The sequence below is a fragment of the Eulemur rufifrons genome, chromosome 1, assembly GCF_041146395.1.
Source record: "Eulemur rufifrons isolate Redbay chromosome 1, OSU_ERuf_1, whole genome shotgun sequence".
NCBI lineage: Eukaryota > Metazoa > Chordata > Mammalia > Primates > Lemuridae > Eulemur > Eulemur rufifrons.
This window is the reverse complement of record NC_090983.1, coordinates 52,552,634-52,572,651: the sequence shown is the minus strand read 5'-3', so window position 1 is coordinate 52,572,651 and position 20,018 is coordinate 52,552,634. Positions and strand designations below refer to the sequence as shown.

The following is a 20,018-nucleotide window of genomic DNA, read 5'->3' as shown; positions in this document are numbered from 1 at the left end:
GGCAGAACTTTGGGCAGTGCACCTGGTCGTGCGCTTTGCATGGAAGGAGAATGGCCAGATGTGCAATTATATACCAATTCATGGGCTGTAGCCAATGGTTTGGCTAGATGGTCAGAGACTTGGAAGGAACATGATTGGAAAATTAGTGACAAAGAAGTCTGGGGAAGAGGTATGTGGACAGACTTCTCAAGTGGGCAAAGGATGTGCAGATATTTGTGGCCCATGTGAATGCTCACCATAGTGACCTCAGCAGAGGAGGACTTTAATAATCAGGTGGATAGGATGACCATTCTGTGGATACTAGTCAGCCTCTTTCTCCAGCCACCCCTGTCCTGGTCCAATGGGCTCCTGAACAAAGTGGCCATGGTGGCAGGGATGGAGGGTATGCCCAGGCTCAGCAGCATGGACTTCCACTCACCAAGGCTGAGCTGGCTACAGCCACAGCTGAGTGCCCACTCTGCCAGCAGCAGGGACCAACACTGAGCCCCTGTTACTGCACCATTCCCCAGGGAGAGCAGCCAGCTATCTGGTGGCAGGTTGATTACATCGGGCCTCTTCTATCACAGAAGGGGCAGCATTTTCTCCTTACTTGAATAGACACTGAATACTGGAATACTGACACTGGAATAGACACAGGATATGGATTTGTCTTCCCTACGTGCACTGCTTCTGCCAAAACTACCATCTGCAGACTCACAGAATGCCTTATCCACTGTCATGGTGTCCCACACAGAGTTGCTTCTGACCAAGAAACTCACTTCACAGCCAAAGAAGTGCAGCGGTGGGCTCATGCTCAGGAACTTCACTGGTCTCACCATCCTCCCCGCCATCCTGAAGCAGCTGGCTTGATAAAATAGTGGGAGGCCTTCGTTGCAATTGTAGTGCCAGTTAAATGACAATACTTTGCAAGTATTTTCATGGTTCTCCAGAAGGCTGTATGTGCTCTGAACACTGCAGCATCCAATATATGGTGCTGTTTGTCCCATAGCCAGGACTCACGGGTCCAGGAACCAAGGGGTGGAAAAGGAAGTGGCACCACTCACCATCACCCCTGGTGACCCACTAGCAAAATTTTTGCTTCCTGCTCCCGCTTTATGCTCTACTGGCCTAGGGTTGTTAGTTCCAGAGGGACAAATTCTTCCACCAGGAGACACAGTAATGATTCCATGGAACTGGAAGTTAAGACTGCCATCTGGTCACTTTGGGATCCTCATGTCTTGCATTGACAGACTAAGAAGGGAGCTGTGGTGTTGGCTGGGGTGATGCTCCCATATACCACCAATGGGAAATTGGGCTACTCCTCCACAGTGGAGGGAAGGACGAGTATGTCTGGAATACAGGAGACCCCTTATGTGTCTCTTAGTATTACCCTGCCCTGTAATTAAGGTCAATGGGAAACCGCAACAACCCATTCCAGGCAGGACTACAAATGGCCCAGACCCCTCAGGAATGAAAGTTTGGGCCACCCCACAAGGTAAAGAACCACGACCAGCTGAGGTCCTTGCTGAAGGCAAAGGGAACACAGAATGGGTCGTAGAAGGAGGTATAAATAGTTGTAAATGCCAGCTACAACCACATGACCAGTTGCAAAAATAAGAACTGTAATCATCATAAATATTTCCTCCCTACTTTGTTAAGCATATGTTTGTGTGTATATATACGTATAGCAAGCAAATATCTTTGTTTTCATTCCTTTCTCTTACATAAGATATGTCAACTTTATATCAGTTTTTAAGTATTGTTAATTTTACATCATAGTGTTTAAATTATTGGATATCGGGAAAAGAGCAAACACCACCCAAGGACTTTCCCTCCTTTTCTGGGGGAAGGGATTAGTGTCTTTTTGGCCGCACGCAGGATAGCTGGATTATGTTAGGTGGAACCATTACCTCGTTTTGTCTTTATTTCAAGATGAAGTATGCTTAAGGAAACATGTATGGGTGTCAGTTGACAAGGGGTAGACTTTGTGATGGTTAATTTTAGGTGTCAACTTGACTAGATTAAGGAAGACCTAGAGAACTGGTAACACATCATTCCTGGGTATTTCTAGAGGAGACCGACATGCCAGTCGGTGGACTGAGTGGGCAAGATCCATCCTCAATGTGGGCAGGCACCATCCATTTGGTTGGGGGTCCCGCATAGAATACAAAAAGGCAGAGGAAAAGCAAATTCTTGTTTCTCTTTCTGCATCTGGGAAACCCTTCTCCTCCTTGCCTTGGACATTAGAACTCCAGTCTCTGTGTCCTTTAGGCTCCAGGACTTAGACCCATGGCACCCCAGGTTCTCAGGCTTTCAGTCTCAGACTGAGAGTTACACCATTGGCTTTTCTGGTTTTGAGGCTTTTGGACTTGGACTGAACCACACTTACTGGCATCCCAGGGTCTCCGGCTTGCAGATGGTCTGTCATAGGACTTCTCAGCCTCCATATGTGCATGAGCCGATTCCCCTAATAAATCCCCTCTATCTACATATGTACATATCTTGTTGGTTCTATCTCTCTGGAGAACCCTGACAAACACAGATGGGTTGTGGTGCTTAGAGGGCCATTAACTGAGCCCAGAGCTGCACAGTTTCTAGTTCTTGGGTAAACTATGTTGTGGATTAAAGTTTACTATGGAGAAAAGAACTCATTTTCTCTCCTACTTCTTCAGAATTGTAGAAATGGTGATCATGTGTGCATAAATTTCTGGTTTCATTTGCAGAACTTGAATCCTGAACATGATTGGAATAAAGACTAAGGGGGAAAGGCAGAAAGTTTAAATGGGAAGGCAGAAAGCTGGTTGGTGCTAAGACTGAAGCTCTCAGAAATACTGACCAGAGTTACAGAATGGCCTTGATTGAGCCAGGAGTGGCCAGGAGAGCAAGTGAGCAGATGACCTGGCTTAGCTCAGAATTGCTTTGCAATCTCAGGGTCTAGATTCAAATCTGAGTTCTTCTACTTCTAGTTTGAGCAAAGAACTTAACCTCTCTGAAATTCAGTTTTCTCATTGGTAAAATAGAAACATCATAGGGATGTTATGAAAGAAACGAGGATGAAATAAAAACCATATCATGTGAGACAATTCCTATAGGGCCTGGCCCTTACACTCGATACTGTTTGAACCTGTTTTCCTTCAGACCTTGAAAATCAAACCTAGATGCCATGTTAGATGGCACCCTCACCTCCCAGTTCTAGAAATCTACTTGAAACATGGGTTTTTGATGCAGCTTGCATTTTGGTGGCTATTCCTCTCTCTCTAAATCAAATGCTTTATCTTTTCATGGGGACTGGTTTCCCAGTAGGTACAAACTGGCTCTTAAGCAAAGGATACACTCTGATTAAACAAAACAACAGCAACTTCCTGGTGGTCTAGTGGTTAGGAAAAATAAATACAGCAGCAATGACAATGCAACAGAAAACCTTGGTTATCTTGGGCAGACACCATTTCTTAGCAATGCAGTTTCATTTACTGAAGAGTTCACTCCAGAGAGACACAGCAGGGTTGAAGGGAGAAACAATGTGAAAACACTTCATGGCCATAACCTTACGTAAACATAAATCTTATCATTAGTAATAAGTACAGAAAATTACATGTTTGATAAGTGAGAGTGTATCAAAGTTAACAAAATCTTCCCCTCTTTCCTGCCTTCTCTGCCCTGGCAGGTCCTGGGGCAGAGCTGGGCTCGACTCAGCTTCTGCTTATCCTTGCTGATTTAACTCAATGAGCCGGCCTGCAAACACAGCTAGGGTTCCGATGATGCAGACGAGCATGAAGACCCCAAGAAGAATGTGGTCCATCACCATCGCAACGTACTTCCACTCCTCAGCCGCCTGGGAGAGAAGAGAGTGTTAGAATTTCCGTAAGGTGGTTACTGGACTCCCAGTGTTCATCCTTTGCACCATCTGTGGGCCCTTCAATTTGTAGATCTCAAAGCCCTCAATATCCTTGGCTGGCATTATGATCTTTATTTCTGAATAGATTATTCACGATGACTTAAAAAGTGGCCTAAAGTTGGTCACCAAGGTACATTTTATCTCTGGAATGCCAACCTACCCGTCAGGCCAAACCCATCCGGCTGCACTCATGCATTTGATCATTTAAACCCAGAGGTGCAGATTACAAGCCGCGAAGCTTACGTTGTTGGACTCCTGGTCTGACTTCATGGTCTCTGCGATGTATTTGACGCCCTCAATGGCACTTTTCACCTCCGGGTGTTTGATCAGCGGAGAGTGGAAGCCCATGGGCGGAGGCCCTGGCTTCCCAGAAATGTCGGAAATGTCAATGTCTTCTGTAAAAATCTTTTTGTCTTGCTTTTCTCTGGATGGTCTTTTCATTGTGGAGAAAAACATAATATTTGGAATAGTGTCGATAAAAACCTAACATAAAAAAGAAATCCACAAATGAGAATTATCAGTCAACAGGGCAAGCACCAAACTGTCTTTGAATTAGCAACGTGACCTTGGACAAGTCATTCAGCTTCTCTGGGCCTCAGCTTCCTTGTCCTTAAAATAAAAGGGCTATACAAGATTTTCTCAAAGATTCCTTCATATGTACCCTGGGGCATGTCAAATTACTGTGGTTAAGTGATGATTCTGTAATGTGAGAGGTTCGCCACTAGAGGGAGCATTTGCGCAGCCATCGACCTCAGCAGACGCCAATAGCGGTTAAGCTTCAGGACCCCTCCAGGCACCGGAAATGCCCAAGCGACGTGTCTTTAGGCTCTTACGGTTAAAGGAGGGGCCTCTCCGCCTCAGATACATAAGCTTCCGGTCTCACAAAACAGAGTGTTTTCTTCTGTTTTCTGTTCTTGAAGAAACTGAAGCATAGGTTTTGCCAGGAGTCATCTAACAGTCTTTATAGCAACAGGGAGTCTTAATCTCCTCCAGAAAGAGTACATTGTAAGTGGTAGTTTCTCTGTCAATTCCTGACAAATATTTTGCATTCTGCACGAAAGATCCTGGACTTTAGTGACTCTGTGAAGTTTTATTTTTTTAAAAAAGGACATATTGGAAATGTTGCATTTTTAAATTCAATAACGTAAATATTTGATACCAAGTTTCTCACTAAAACTCACTTTTTGACCCTTCCTTATCTAGCCCCTCCCATCTGTAGCCCTAATTCTATTCTCAACAGATGATTTTACCAGCAAAAAATAAGCAAGTCTGTTCACAAATTGGAAGACATACAAACAAATCTTGAGAATTTCATAGCATTTGAATAAAAAGAAATTTATTCATCTTTTCTAATCAAAGACATTCTTTAAGCTTGAATTTGAAGTGAGTTTTGTTAATTCTGTTTTTCTTCTCTTTCTGGGAAGGCTATATGAGTTATTTATCCCTAGAATAAGGCCAAAGAAAGTTCCTTCCAAAAGTCCCCAAAAGCCCAGAGAGGACTTTCAGTTCCTAAATACCCGCAAGTGTTAGCTAGAAACCCACTGGCAACCTCGAAGGGGAGACCTGTAGCTGTCCCCTGTGTGAAGCCCACAGGGGCCACGCCCACTCACCTTCCGCACCCACTCAGGCATGACATGGGTGCTGGGTGAGCGGTGGTGCGTGTTGATGACGATGACGGTGATGATGATGGACGCAATGACAAACACCATGGTGAACAGCATGTATTTCCCAATCAGGGGCACAGCACTGGAGGTGGAAGGGATCAGCTCCACGATGACCAGAAGGAACACAGTCAAAGACAGCAAGACAGAGATGCTCAGAGTCATCTTCTCCCCTAGAGAGACAAAAAGGAAACACAACAACCCACCTATGATAGGCTGATTGTGCCTCCCTCCCCCCACCACCCCTGTCCATTTATATGTTCAAGGCCTAAGCTCCAGGGCCTCGGAATGTGACTGTGTTTGGAGACAGGGCCTTCACAGAGGTAATTAAGTTAAAATGAGGTCATATAGGCTGTGGTGGGGGGAGGGCCAATCCAGTATGACTGGTGTCCTTCTAAGAAGAGGCCATTCGGGTGCAGACAGATACACAGAGGGAAGACCATGTGAGGACACAGGGACAAGACTGCCATCTACAAATCAAAGAGTGAGGCCTCTGAAGAAACCAACCCTGCCAGCATCTTGCTCTTTGACTTCTAGTCTCCAGAACCATGAGACAATAAATTTCTGTTGTTCAAGCCACCCAGTCTGTGGTATTTTGTTATGGCATCCAGGGCAAACGAATTCACAACCAAAACCCAAGGGTGAGAGACGTGACTGGCATATTCTCGAGCATTATTCTAAGGAAATTCTTTTCTGCAAAATTTCCTATACGATGATCTCTGCACCTTCACTCTACTGCAAGTGGCAAGCATTTTCTTTAGAGGCTGCCCAGTGGGCAGAATTCTCATGGCCAGAATTCCATTTTTTGGTGGAACCTAAGGAATCGAGAGGAGTTCTGGGCTGGCAAGTTGGATGTGGGTGGTGGTTTTTTCTTCTGCAGCAGTATCAAACCTCATAAAACTGAACCACAGCCTGGTCTACTTGTTACCCAGCAGATAGATGGGCAGCCCAGAAGTGCACGTACATTTTTCTCATTATGAGAGCAAGCTGCAAGACCCAAACCAAGAAAAAGGCAAAATCTGAATGGCCAAGGACTTCTCCATGGCAACCTGAGATCTTCTGATAACAATGATTTCATACCACTCACTTTCTCACTTTTATCTAAGGGGAAGTTCATCTTCTCACCTATGTCTTGTTTTGTTTTGTTTTTCATTTTAAGGAAGCAGGGATTCCCCTGGCCCTGTAATCTCAGAAGTCTTGGCTGGGCAAGCATGGTGGCAGGGAGGTTGGGGCTGGACAGCACTGGGGTATTTTTGTAGGGACTGACACGGTAGAGAAGCTTTGGAAGGGACTTTCCTTGGACTGGTCTTCCTGTTGGTGTTCTGGGAAACTCTTGTGTTGCCCTGCTTTCTAGTACAGAGCTCTGCCCATACTGGATCCTTCCAGATACTAGCACAGAAGTATGTACAGGATACAGAGTAGATGCAAACAAGAAATTGTTAATTCTACCTGGTGTGTAGGAAAGCCTTCAAAAGTGAAAAAGAAGATAGAATTATAAATACAAAATATTTATCAAGTCACATAAGATTTCTGTATTAATTATAATAATAATAATAGCTAACACTAATCAAGCATGGTCATTGTCCTAAATGCTTTTCAAGCATCAATCCTTTAATATTTGTAGACACTCTAATTAGATTCCATAATACCCTGACAGTGTTGCCTCTATTCACTTTACGAAGTTCCATTTGATTAGAAAGTTGAAAAAAGATTTGTGTTTGTGATCATTTGTTTAAAAACAAGTACATTCACTAGAACACGCATTCTGTGGGGCGAGGCACTTCCTGTCTAATTCTCTACTGTCTGCCTGCACTAACAGTTGTTCAACAAATATTTGTTGAATGAGTGAATGAATAACCTTTTTTTCCTTGTTGGCAAGTTGGATTTCAGCTTTTGTGGGTTTTAAAAAAATCATTGTGATAAAATTGCTACCTAGTGTACATTTCAGGACTGTCTGTACCAAAAATTGTTTATGAGTAGTGACTTGCTGGCAGGCATATGAGTACCCTTTTCCCCTTCTTGGTAGATTGTTGGTATTTGATGAAATTATGTCACAGATGTGATTACTCAGTAGGAAGTGAGTTGTCTAGGCTGATATGTGAGAAAGAATGGCCCCTTGGGAGGTGTGGTCTGGAAAACAGACATGCAAGAGCTATTTCATATTTTCAAGTGACAAACAATCGGTAAAGGAGCAAGACCTGGATTAGTCAGTACATAGAAAGTGACTTCACAGGGGCATGAGAAGCGCCTGTGATCACACACCTTAGCCAGGACATTTCTGGGCACACAGCTGGTATTCAGCAAATAGGTGTGGGTGGTTAATTCAGTTTAACTAGATTGAGCCGTGGATGTGCATCTTTAGGGTCATGTTCAGCTCTCTGCCCACTCTGGGTGTCTGCCCCAGCTGTGAGCTCCACCCACAGTGACTTTCCCTGCTGCACATGGCCGCTCAGTAAATCCATCCTCCCGGTGATGATGATTTGGTCTCTGCCTGTTTGTTAGCACATGATTATTTCTGGCTTTCCCCAAAATAGCAGCGCGAGAGCCATCAGGGCCAGCAGCGGCAGTCATGGCAACCGCACCCACCTGAGTCTGTGGGCAGGTAGAACACCAGGCCGGTTAAGAAGGAGAAGAGCAGGCAGGGGATGATGACGTTGACGATGAAGTAGAGCGGCAGGCGCTGCATGACGAAGTGGTAGGTGATGTCCAGGTAGGGGGTGTTTGGGCAGCAGGAGTAGAACACCCAGTGCTTCCAGCCACGGGACTCCTTGATCACCCACTCCCCGCTCTCCATGAAGTTGCTCAGGTCTGGCTTGTCGCTTTCCTGCGAAGTGAAATGAGGTTTGGAGATCCCAGCCACATCACCCCGAGGAGGGGTGGGGTTTCACAATCAGCAGTGACAAGGCCTCAGGCTGCAGCTCTGTGGGTCACATACCCAGAGGGACGACCCTGGGCCACTACTGCTTTGGGGTCTTAGGTTCCTTTCCTGTAACATAAGGGGGTTTGGACTATTGGTATTCTCCATTTTGGCTACACATGGAAGTCACCAGGGGGCTTTAAAACATGTTGGTGCCCTCGTCCCACCCTAGGCTGATTAAATCAGAATTCTGGGCATAGGGAATCCACTGAAGCTCCCAGTTAATTGTCAAGTGCAGCACGTCAAGAACCCTCCCAACCAATCAGGGCCATCCAGCCAGATGCGTCCCAAGTTGTAACTGGTGCTGAGAGCCTGTGCTTATCCAGGCTGAGTTGGAGATCTGAATCACACTTTTCCTGAAACCAACCTCATCCCATGCAGTCACCACGTACCGGGTTGATGGCCACCACAGAGCCATCGTAGGTCCAGGTGCCCAGCTTCATGCTGCAGTTCTGTTCATCAAAGGGAAAGTGGGTGACAATGATCTCACAGTAGCTTTTAAAGATGGCCGGAGGTGTCCACGTGATGTGGCCAGTGTAGTCCAGGAGCACTTTGGTGAACTTGACAATGGCGAAGTCACCGTCTGCACTACAGTTGGGATAAAAGAGGAAAATGGATCCAAGTGACAGACGAGCCTTCCATTCTGCTTGGGGATGTTACCAGGAGACAGCTGTTAATTATTCAGGCACTAATTATAGAAGCTTTCTTTTGGGCAGTGTCACTTTTTATCTATTGCAACGTTTCCCAAATTTGATAATAAGAATTACTGGGTTCCTTTTTAAAAATGCAGATTCCTGCATACTGTCTAAATAAGCCCCAGACCAGAATAGCTGGGAAGAATGTGAGAACCTACAGTTTTAAAGAAATAATAGGTAACACGGGTCCACTGCATCCCAGATTTTTTTTTCTAGTCCTCGGTAATATTTGTGATGTTAATCTCCATCTTTCCACTCCTTGATAGACTTTGAGAGTTAATTGGGAAAAAAACCAGGAATTTTAAATTAAAGGACCTGCAGTGGCTCATTACTGTGACGAGCAGGCTAGGGGAGGAGTCTATCTTTTCAAGAACTGTTTAGAACTCAGTGAGGTGGGTCACAAACTCAGATGCCGCCAGGGCCGGGCGGGTGAGGACGGTGCTGAACAGAGAGCCCCCTCCTCTCAGGAAGGCACCACCAGGCAGGTCGCCCGTGGTGTCCACGTGGGAGTGAAGGCCCAGTGTTGCCAGGTATTTGGATTCTTCCTCAGAAGTTGGAAATCTAGATTTGTTATTTTAACTCAAAAATTTCCAGGTTTTTAAATGTTGGATTTTTCTAGAGAGTTTTAGAAAATCCAGATTTTAATATGATATTTCTCCATTTTCAGATGTTGATGATAATTTCTTATTTAAAAAAAACACCATGGGAGGTACTCCAAAATAATAAGCCACTTGTGCAGGCCCTATTTGGTGGGCAGCTTACTCTCATAAACAGCCTGTGTCCAGGGACTTGGCGGAGAGCAGGGCATGAGAATAGATGTTGGATGCGTGGGGTGGGGTGGGGCTGGCCTCAGTGGGGTTTCAGGGACTTAATGTCATGTGTTGGTCCCTCATGTCATAAATCAAGAGGTTTTCTTCCCATTGATTTTTCTTTGGGCCTGAAGTGGGGGCGTTTTATCAGAAAACTATGTGGCACTGGACCTTCCCATAGGTCGGTCAGAGTCCGTCCCTGCAAGCAGGTGGGACAGGGTTCTCTCCATCAGGGTGTTCCTGAGTGTGTGTCAAGAGGACCAGAGGGTCATAGTTGCTTCCCTCAGATTCCTGCTGCAAGAGAAACTGAACATAAGGTGGTCTGCTTCATCAGTCCATTTGTCCAAAAAGGTTACACAAATGATTGGATAATTTGGCTCAAGTTTGAATGGACAATATGTGATAGAAAATCAAGGCTGATTGATTGAGGAGGGGCCATCTTAAAGGGCCATTTTCATTCCCTACCCCTGTCACCTCCCTTAAGTCTGCTAGGACACACAGCTTGTTCGACCCCTGACACATGTTGTATGAAGTCAGACCATAAATCTTCCCAGCCGGTGTCAAATGCTCCTGCCTGGGAACCATGCTCTTTGAAAGGAACATTCCCTGACAAATGAAGGGCGTATGATAATGAAAGTGTCATTAAACCAGAGTGTCTTGAATCACATTCTAATTTCACAACATGCAGTCTGTCTCGGGGCCCAGTGGATGGGTAATGTAGGTGTCCCTGGCTGTCAGCAGCGCTTGGTGTCGGGGTGGCGTTCAGGATGTGATGAATAGCAACCCCGGGAGGTTCAGACCTATTTGGTAGGGAGGACATTTGATTCCAGGGAACGCAGACAGATGACATTTGGGTGGTATGGTTGCTGCATGCCCTTCAGGAGCTCTTGGGGGTTAATTGTCCTCCACCCTCAGTCCAGATTCAATTTGGCTCTGATAGTCATTTCTCATCATGACATGGGACACCATATGGCACCCCTAGTCTGTTGACTTGGCTCTTGGTTTTTAAGGCTTATTTGACGTTAGCAGTGGTGAGAAGCACTCCGGCGCGCAGCCCTTCCACTAGGGCACTTGGCCCCCTGCCCCAAGAGCTCCCCGTCCCTTCCCTGTCCGTTTTGCTTACTTGTTATAGAGAACAATGTCTGGGCGCCAGATCTTTTCCGAGGGAATGTGAATTTTTTTAACACCACCGTAATCATCTGGATTCCATTTTAGGTTGTAATCCACCCATTGCTAGAAACAAAGACATTTAAAATCTAGGGTTATCCAGAGCCCTGAGGGGCATGACAATTCAGATATTGACAGAAATTGTGCTTGGGTAAGAAAAGTTTGATTCAGAATTCAGCTTTCATTTTAGTAAACAAGAACAGCAAACATATAGCGCTGACTGTATGCAGGCACTGTTCCAAGCCCTTTAACTATATTATTAATAATTCATTTAGCCCTCCCAATCCTATGAGGTCAGAGCGATTATTGGCCCCATTTTCCAGATGAGGAAGCAAAGGCACCCCCAAGTCATGCAGCTGGGAGGTGGCAGATCCATGATGTCACACTGTCTGCCCCTAGGAAAGGAGAATGACCCTAGTGTGAACATTTTCCTCAAGTAGGCATCACTGTTTTTAAATAGTATTATATGTTTTCTTACATTATAAACGGTTGGGTATCCAAAATCTGAAATCTAAAATGCTCCAGAATCCCTTTGAGCACCAACATGACACTCAAAGGAAATGCTCATTGGAGGATTTCAGATTTTCAGATTAGGTATGCTCAACTGGTAAGTATATGCAAATATTCCAAAATCTGACAAAGCTGGAAATCCAAAATACTTCTGGTCCCCAGCATTTCAGATAGAAGGTACTCAACCTGTATAGGTCCAGTGCAGCAAAGCTGAATAACACAATGTCAATGGGTTGAATTGTGTCCCCTAAAATTCATACTGAAGTCCTAATCCACGGTACTTCAGAAAGTGACCTTGTTTGGAGATAGGTTCTTTACAGAGGTAAATTAAACTGAGAGGCCAGGCGCAGTGGTTTACACCTGTAATCCTAGCACTCTAGGAGGCCAAGGCGGGAAGATCCCTTGAGCTTAGTAGTTTGAGACCAGCCTGAGCAAGAATGAGACCCCATCTCTACTAAAAATAGAAAAAATTAGCTGGGCATGGTGGCACATGCCTGTAGTCCCAGATACCCGGGAGGCTGAGGCAGGAGGATCACTTGAGCCCAGGAGTTTGAGGTTGCTGTGAGCTAGGCTGACGCCACTGCACTCACTCTAGCCTGGGCAACAGAGTGAGACTCTGTCTCAAAAAAAAAGTTAAAATGAGGTCATTAAGGTAGACCCTCATCCGATATGACTGGTGTCCTTATAAAAAGGGGAAATTTAAACATATTTACATATATATGTATATCCCACACATACACAGGGAGAACCATGTATATGTGAAGATAGTCACCTACAAGCTGAGGAGAGAGGCCTGGGACAGAACCTTCCCTCATGTCCCTTAGAAGGAACCAACCCTGCCAACTCCTTGACTTTGGACTTCTAGTTTCCAGAGCTATAGGATAATAACTTTCTGTTGTTTAAGTCACTCAGTTTGTAGTACTTTGTTACGGCAGCCCTAGCAAACTAAAAGGCCAGAAAAGGCCAAAGTAAAAACATATAAACAAAACCCAAACAGGATCCATTCTCCCACCATCCCAAAATACTTAATTTCAGCATTTGGGTGTATACCCCTGCAACCCAAATTGATTTCCCATGGGCCCAGGTTAATTTCAGGGTGAATAAAAATGACTAAAATGCAATTATCTAGCTGAATTACCTGTTTCAGACGAACATTTGTTGTCACAATCTGATTTACTTCATCCTGGAAAAAGATAAGGCCCCATCTTTAGGGGCTGGGGGAGCCAAGGGGAGGAGGCCCTGGGGTGCAGGGGTGGGGGGCTGAGCGCTCTTGTCTCACCACGTTGATGAGCTGTATCAGCTGCAGGCCCACGGTGACCTCCACGACCTGGCGGTGGTCTTCCACTGGCCGCACCACGCTGCTGTAGTCTTTAAATAGCTTTGCCACCAGACGGGTCTCATGTTCGGAGCCCAGGACGAGGCCAGCTGAGACGGCAAATGACACACACACTGTCAGATTCTGCTCCCCAGCTCCATGCACACGAACGTGAGGAATTAGGGCCTAACTAGCTAATGGAGGGCACGCAGGCCCCTTGTGGAAGGGCTCCCAAGTGCAGCTACGGTTGCCTTACGTTCCTTTCCAAGCACAGTTGCTGGTGTGGTCCCTTACCAGGCAACAGTGTGCCAGATTGTCACACTTGTCCTCTGGACAGGTGACATTCCTTAATATAGCCCCAGGCTTAATCAAGTTTGGCAGGTACACACACACACACACACACACACGCAAATGTCCACAGAAAAGCCAATCTCAGTATTTCCGAGCCTTGTCGTGCTGTTATGAAATCTTGGACTGGCTGGCCTCAGATCTCATGAACAGCCAAAACTAGATGCTGGCTCACATCCACTAGAAAGGCCATAGTTAACAAAGTGGAAAAAAACTAGGATTGGTGGTGTAGAGAAACTGAAACTTTGTTGCTGGTGGGAATATAAAATGGCATTTTCTTTTCTTTTTTTTTTTTTTGAGACAGAGTCTCACTTTGTTGCCCAGGCTAGAGTGAGTGCCGTGGCGTCAGCCTAGCTCACAGCAACCTCAAACTCCTGGGCTCAAGCGATCCTCCTGCCTCAGCCTCCCGAGTAGCTGGGACTACAGGCATGCGCCACTATGCCCGGCTAATTTTTCTATATATATATTTTTAGTTGTCCATATAATTTCTTTCTATTTTTAGTAGAGACAGGGTCTCGCTCTTGCTCAGGCTGGTCTCGAACTCCTGACCTTGAGCGATCCGCGCGCCTCGGCCTCCCAGAGTGCTAGGATTACAGGCGTGAGCCACCGCGCCCGGCCTAAAATGGCATTTTCTTAACAAGTTAAACAGAGTTACTACATGATCCGGCAATTCCACTCCTGGGTATATACCCCAAAGAATACAGCATTCTTTACAATAGTGGAAAGATGAAAACAACTCAAGTGTCTATCAACAGATAAATGGATGAGCAAACTGTGATACAGCCGTGCAGTTCAGCCATAAAAAGGAATGACACACTGATACATGATATAACATGTGTGAACCTTAAATGCATTATGCTGAGTGAAAAAAGCCAGACACAAAGGGGCACATCCTGGATGATTTCATTCATGTAAAATATCCAGAACAGAGGCCGGGCGCGGTGGCTCATGCCTGTAATCCTAGCACTCTGGGAGGCCAAGGCAGGAGGATCGCTTGAGGTCAGGAGTTCGAGACCAGCCTGAGCAAGAGTGAGACCCCGTCTCTACTAAAAATAGAAAAATTAGCGAGGTGTAGTGGCACGTGCTTGTAGTCCCAGCTACTTCGGAGGCTGAGGCAAGAGGATAGCTGGAGCCCAGGAGTTTGAGGTTGCAGGGAGCTCTGATGATGCCACTGCATACCAGGGTGACAGAATAAGACTCTCTTAAAAAAAAAAAATCCAGAATATGTAAATCTATAGAGTCGGAAACCAGGTAGGTACTTGGAGGAGAGATAAAATTTTATGTAATGAGTGTTTTACCATGATTAAAAAACCACTGCTGGTGGATACATGTCCCAGCTGAGTTGTTAAAATAGACCAAAGTCTCTGTGCTGTACTTTGTTGACCTGGGTTTGGGACTTCTATTTGGAACATGAGTGTTTATCTACATTTCCCTTCGGGATAGAGAGTGATATCATCTAGTACTCTCGGAGCCCACAGCCGTTTGCTGTCAGATATGTTATGTGATCCTCGCCAGCCTTGGATGAAGCAGGCGGGTAGACATTCTCACCTGAGATTCGGAGGCTAGATGAGTTGCCCAAGGTCATGCGGCTGGTAAGGGCAAAGCTCGGATTAGAACCCTGTCATTCTGTGCTGTGCTCCTGCACTCTCTCTTAATATTAAGAGTGCATTGTGGACTGTCTGAGAACCCTCACAACTGCATGTACACTGTTCCTATGAGAAAATGAGTTCCAAATTCCAACAAGGCCCTTATGAAGGATCTTTGTAACTGAAGCCTTGCATGGATTGAGGACTGCCTGTTCAGGGCTGGGAGAGGAAGCAGACACACGATCCCTTGCCCTGATCCGTGTAACCAGATCTCCCCTTTCCGCAGGTTATTGCTGAAGCCACCATGACTTCTCCCTGGGCCGAGGAGACTTGAAAATTGAATGAATGAGATGCTTTCCTTTTTTGCTCAGTAGTATTAACTTATCACCTCTAAGATAAATTATTATTTTTCTTTATTATTCTTCTCCTTGAGTCCTACATTTGGAAAAGTTTGTCAACAAAGTACCTGTGAAAAGAAGTAATTACTTTTTCTATTTTTATTAGTGAATAAAAATAATAGCTAACACATCCAACCTTTTATGTGCTGGACACACTTCTATGTGCTTTGTATATACTTACTCTTTCAATCCTCAAGTGGGTGAGGTAGGTACTATTATTGTCCCCACTTTACAGATGAGGAAACTGAGGCTCAGAGAGTTTAAGTGACTTGCCCAGATTTCGTAAGTGGTGGAGCCAGGATTCAAATCCAAAGCCTATTTTCTCAACCACTCTTTTTCACCCAGAACTTTGGGTCTGTATAAATTGTAACGTTATGCAGTAAGTCGATGCATTTTCATCCCCCCAAAGTGTATGTTTTGATTATCTCATAGAGCTTTATTAAACCCCCTGTTTATATTATTGGATCCTTACAATGATCCTACGAGGTAAGTGTTCACTCCTACTTCGCAGATGAGGGAATTGAGGTACAGAGAGCTAAGTAATGTATTCATGGCTCTCCACCTAGTTGGAGGTGGGATTGTAAGCAGAGGCACTTTGCCTCCTCCCTAAAGGGAAATGTATCATTTCCATTTGGATATTTGGGCTTTCAATGTAGCTTAAATATCTTCATTGTTACCTTCATGGATGGACCCTATGTAGAGAACCCCTGAGCCAGCCTACCTCTATGTTTCTAGTTTCCCAAGTTTTCTGAACCCCAAAGTTTCTAAGAGCACCCAAGGTGCCCAACCGTGCAGAGCTTTCACATGGCCTCTCCCTAAACATCTGCATTCGAGGATGTTCCAAGGGACAATATTGTTCAAAGACCCAGTTTCTGCAGCCACCCCATTGAGCCCCTGGGACTAGCGATCCTTCTGTCCTCCACACCTTGTCTCTTCCAGGCCCCATCCACTCCAGGGGGGGCTGGAGGTGGGAACAGATCACTGAGTGCCTGGGACACAGAGTTTGAAGCTGTTGCTTTGGCATTGCCCTGGGCTGCTTATTTCTAAGTGACTGATTATTCCAATTTGACAGGAAGAACATACTAGAAATCAATGGCTAGAGCAGATGGTCAGCATTATGTAGTAGGAAAATTATGCAGACCAACCCTCTGGTCCACTAAGGAGAAGGGGAAGCAGGGGAAGCAGGCACGGCCAGCATTCCAGCCAGTCACCGCCTCCTCTCCCACCCTAGCTGGTAACAAGGTGCCTTGTTCCTCCCATAAGCAGTTTCTGAGGAAGTCTGCATTTCTTAGATTGATTTCATTGATATTCTTTTCTTTTTTCCTCTCCAAAGCAGAGCAGAGTGACAGAAAATTTACAGGACTTGAAGTCATAATCCTATGATTCCCTTCCCAGCTCCCAAATGGTCTAGAGAGTTGGACCAGTTCTTCATGCAGTCAACAAATCACAGTAAATACTTTTTATAAAAAGGTAGGGTGTAAATAAATAAATGTGCAGATAAACAATTCAATAATGTCCAATCTCTCTTTTTAGCAAAATTATATTCATAATCTTTATTCAGTTGGTGGTAATATTCATTCATCAAATATTTTTTGAGCATTTACTGCATGCAAAGCATTGTTTTAGGAGCTTTGAGATATTCAAAGGTGAATCTGACATGAATCGTGTCTTCCTACCCTCGTAGAGATTGGCATTTGTCATTTACATAAATAACTGTGAACAAGTTGGAAAGTCCTATGCCATAAGAAAGGTGGCAGTGAAATTCTTGGGATTCCATAGGTGGAAGAGAGGAAAAAGTTGAAATGAAAAGTGCTATATAAATAGAACAGACATTATTAAGTGTTAAGCTAACACGGGAAAAATGACCCTGATACAAATGAGAAGTTTGCCCACGAAGGACTGATTCTTAGTAGGGGAACTCAACCACAATTTCCAAATTTTCTTCTTGTACCAGACTGGTTCAATTTATATTTTTATGTAGGAAACAGCCCCTGGGTTAGGCAAAAGGAAATTTTGAACAGTTACTAGTCACTGTGGATAGTTCGTATCTTAATTTGATGCTGTGTCTCTTGCTACCTTTGGCAATTTTGGTCTGTGTTTTCTGACTGTGCATATAACAAACTGACTCTCCAAGTGATCACATTCCAAAATTCATAAACTAAGTGCCCTTGGGTGGATCAGTTCATGTCTTTCATCTTCAGTTTCCTTATAATAAAAAACTGAGGATGTTGGACTGTGGGTCTAGCTCTAAATTTCTATGAACCACCCGTGGGAATGGATACCAGCAAACTCCAGGCTTGATCTAAATACATATTACATAATTCTTTTAAGAGCTAATCATGCATTTTTTTGGAGGTCTTTGGTGTCTTAAGGGATCTCCTAAGTATTTTTATATGGAAACATATTATTTAAGAATTTTCATTGAGTGTGGTGTTTGTACACACACACACACACACACACACACGCACACACACACCAGGCTAGCTTTGGTTGGATCAAGTCCAAATCCCACAGGATATAATTTATCTGAGTTTAGGCTATTTTCCTCAGCTCTGCTCTTGAAAAAAATTAATAATAAAGCTCTTTACCTCTTGCCCAGAAGGCCTGTGTTTGTCAGAGAAATATTAGAAAAGAGAAATCACAGGATGTCAGCCACCTTGTTTCTCAGTTGGGATGATATCACCAGTAAACTTTTATATGAAGCAATCAGCAAACTTCTCCTGTTTCCCTCTACCGGAAGTTTGGGACTCAGGATAGTGTTTCGGCTGCTGTGTTGTGACACATTCCAGAGTAGAATGCAGGTCAAGGGCTGTGTGGGTTTTATAGTTTCAATTCAAACCCAAACCTACATACAGTAACATCCTTAAAAAAAAAAAGTGGACCGGAATGCATTCATATGGAATTTTTTTTAACTTCAGAAGTTTAAAAAGGTTACATTTCTATCTCTATGGAGAGAGTTTAGTTACAATTATTAACAGGTTTCTATCTCCAGCACATGTAGCTGTCAATCAATCCCCTTCATTGTTAGAATTCTCCTAGAGCAGTAAAAGAACTTGTTAACTATATTGTTTGTGATTATAAGTCATAGCTCTAAGGCCCGGTAGTTGTTCAAACAGGAAAGCAGCCCCAGGCTGCTACAGTGGTCTACAGGTGGGCCAGGTTCTGCAAGTGGTGCTGGGTGCTCATTTGGGTGAGCTGGGTGCCAGGCACTGGTGGAGGGAGAGACCTGCATGTCTACCTTATAGCTTTTGACACAAACTAAAAATCTTTATCTAAAAACCCAATGGAGCCAACACCAGAAAGAAACGGACAGAGGCCTTGCCATTCTGTGTTCCCATCAAAGAAGCAAGACTTTGGTTTGGGGGCCTTTAGTGCCTCAGCCTCAGACAGAGCCCTCTCCCCACCCTGACCCCAGCACTTACCTGAGCAGAGGCCAAGGAGCAGGAGGAGAGGCCAGGGCTCCATGGGCTGTGGGTGCTGGTGTGGACCGGTGGCAGAGTGGTGGCCTGTGCTGCTCCCTGGCACTCTCTGGCTGGATGCTTCGCTACTAGAGGGTTTGGAAAGTGAGTCGGCTCAGTGGAGCTATTGTTTTACACCACCTGTTTGCTGCAGTGACAGCTGGGCTGCCCGCAGCCCTGGAGCCCAGGAAGTCGCTGCGGGCCTGACACTATTACAGATGTGCCTCGCTTTACACAATTGCTGTACTCTCAGCAAGTTGAGTATGAACTGCATTACATTTTAAATGCACCGTGAGTCAGGTCTTAATGAAAAAACTTAGAGTAAGGAAGAAATTATTTTGAATGGTGAGCCACCCCCTCCCTCTTGTGTAAACAAGAACTTCATCTCTGTGGGTTGATTCGATTAGGGTCATTTGGTCTGAGCAGACAGCTGTTTACGCTAAACCACAGAAGTCCACATTCTACAAACATGGAAATTCATTTCCTCTGCTTCAGCGTTAGGTCTGGGGCTTCTGTGACTGCATGAATCCCAGACAAGCGTGGTTGGTTGAATCTGCTGCAAAGACTCCCCCGTGTTTGTTTGAGTGGGTTTGGTTTTTAACAAAGATGGCTTCTTCCATAAAACTGGCTTTACTCCCCCCACCCCCAGGTGGCTGTTCCAACCCCTGTCTGTGTGCTAGGCAGGACCTATCGCCTGGGGGCTGTTAGCTGGAGCAAATTGCTCACCTCCCTGTACTGCTGCTATTCAAGTGAAGAGTAATTACCGGGAAACTGTCCCACCACACTAGCAGTTTTGCCACATTCCTGCTTCCTCCCATCGTTCCTCTGCCTACTCTCGCTCAGGGAAGCAAAGAGCGGGGTGGTTCCGCTTTTCAATTCCTTTGTTTAAAAAACACCCTAAGAAACAGCAGTTTGTAATTGCTCAGTTTGCGGAGTATTTTTACCCAAACCGAGCTGCTTTGCAGGGTTTGAAGTGGGTTCACAGAGGGAAGCAGTTAGAGATACCCTGCCTGTTCCTTCTGTGACTCCTTCCCAACCGGATTGGGTGAGAAAGGTCTCTCCTCTCAAGCCAAGGTCAGCATCCAGAGAAATCCCCCCAGTCATTAGAGAAGGGGCTTGGGGTGTAGAGCAGAGAGCTACAAGCTCACATTACTTATATTTTTCTGTTTAGATGGCGGGAGATTGGTTAACTTTTGGTGGAAAAAAATTGGTTCTCTGCCTTCCATAGCATAGCCCTGTGGCTGCCTGGTTGGGGAATACAGCCCCCCCGCCCCGCCCAG

General features: G+C 45.1%; 1 protein-coding gene across 1 annotated transcript; it reads right to left on the bottom strand.

Moving 5' to 3' along the window:
• Positions 1 to 3,195: 3,195 nt before the first annotated feature.
• On the bottom strand, positions 3,196 to 18,822 carry CHRNA1 (cholinergic receptor nicotinic alpha 1 subunit). Its single transcript, XM_069470669.1, has 9 exons — positions 18,703 to 18,822; positions 12,913 to 13,058; positions 12,772 to 12,816; positions 11,080 to 11,189; positions 8,845 to 9,040; positions 8,122 to 8,359; positions 5,485 to 5,708; positions 4,118 to 4,357; positions 3,196 to 3,811 (listed from the first exon to the last, which is right to left on the bottom strand). The coding sequence occupies exons 1-9, from the start codon at positions 18,743 to 18,745 to the stop codon at positions 3,680 to 3,682; spliced, it is 1,374 nt and encodes a 457-aa protein (XP_069326770.1). The 5' UTR covers positions 18,746 to 18,822; the 3' UTR covers positions 3,196 to 3,679.
• Positions 18,823 to 20,018: the final 1,196 nt, after the last annotated feature.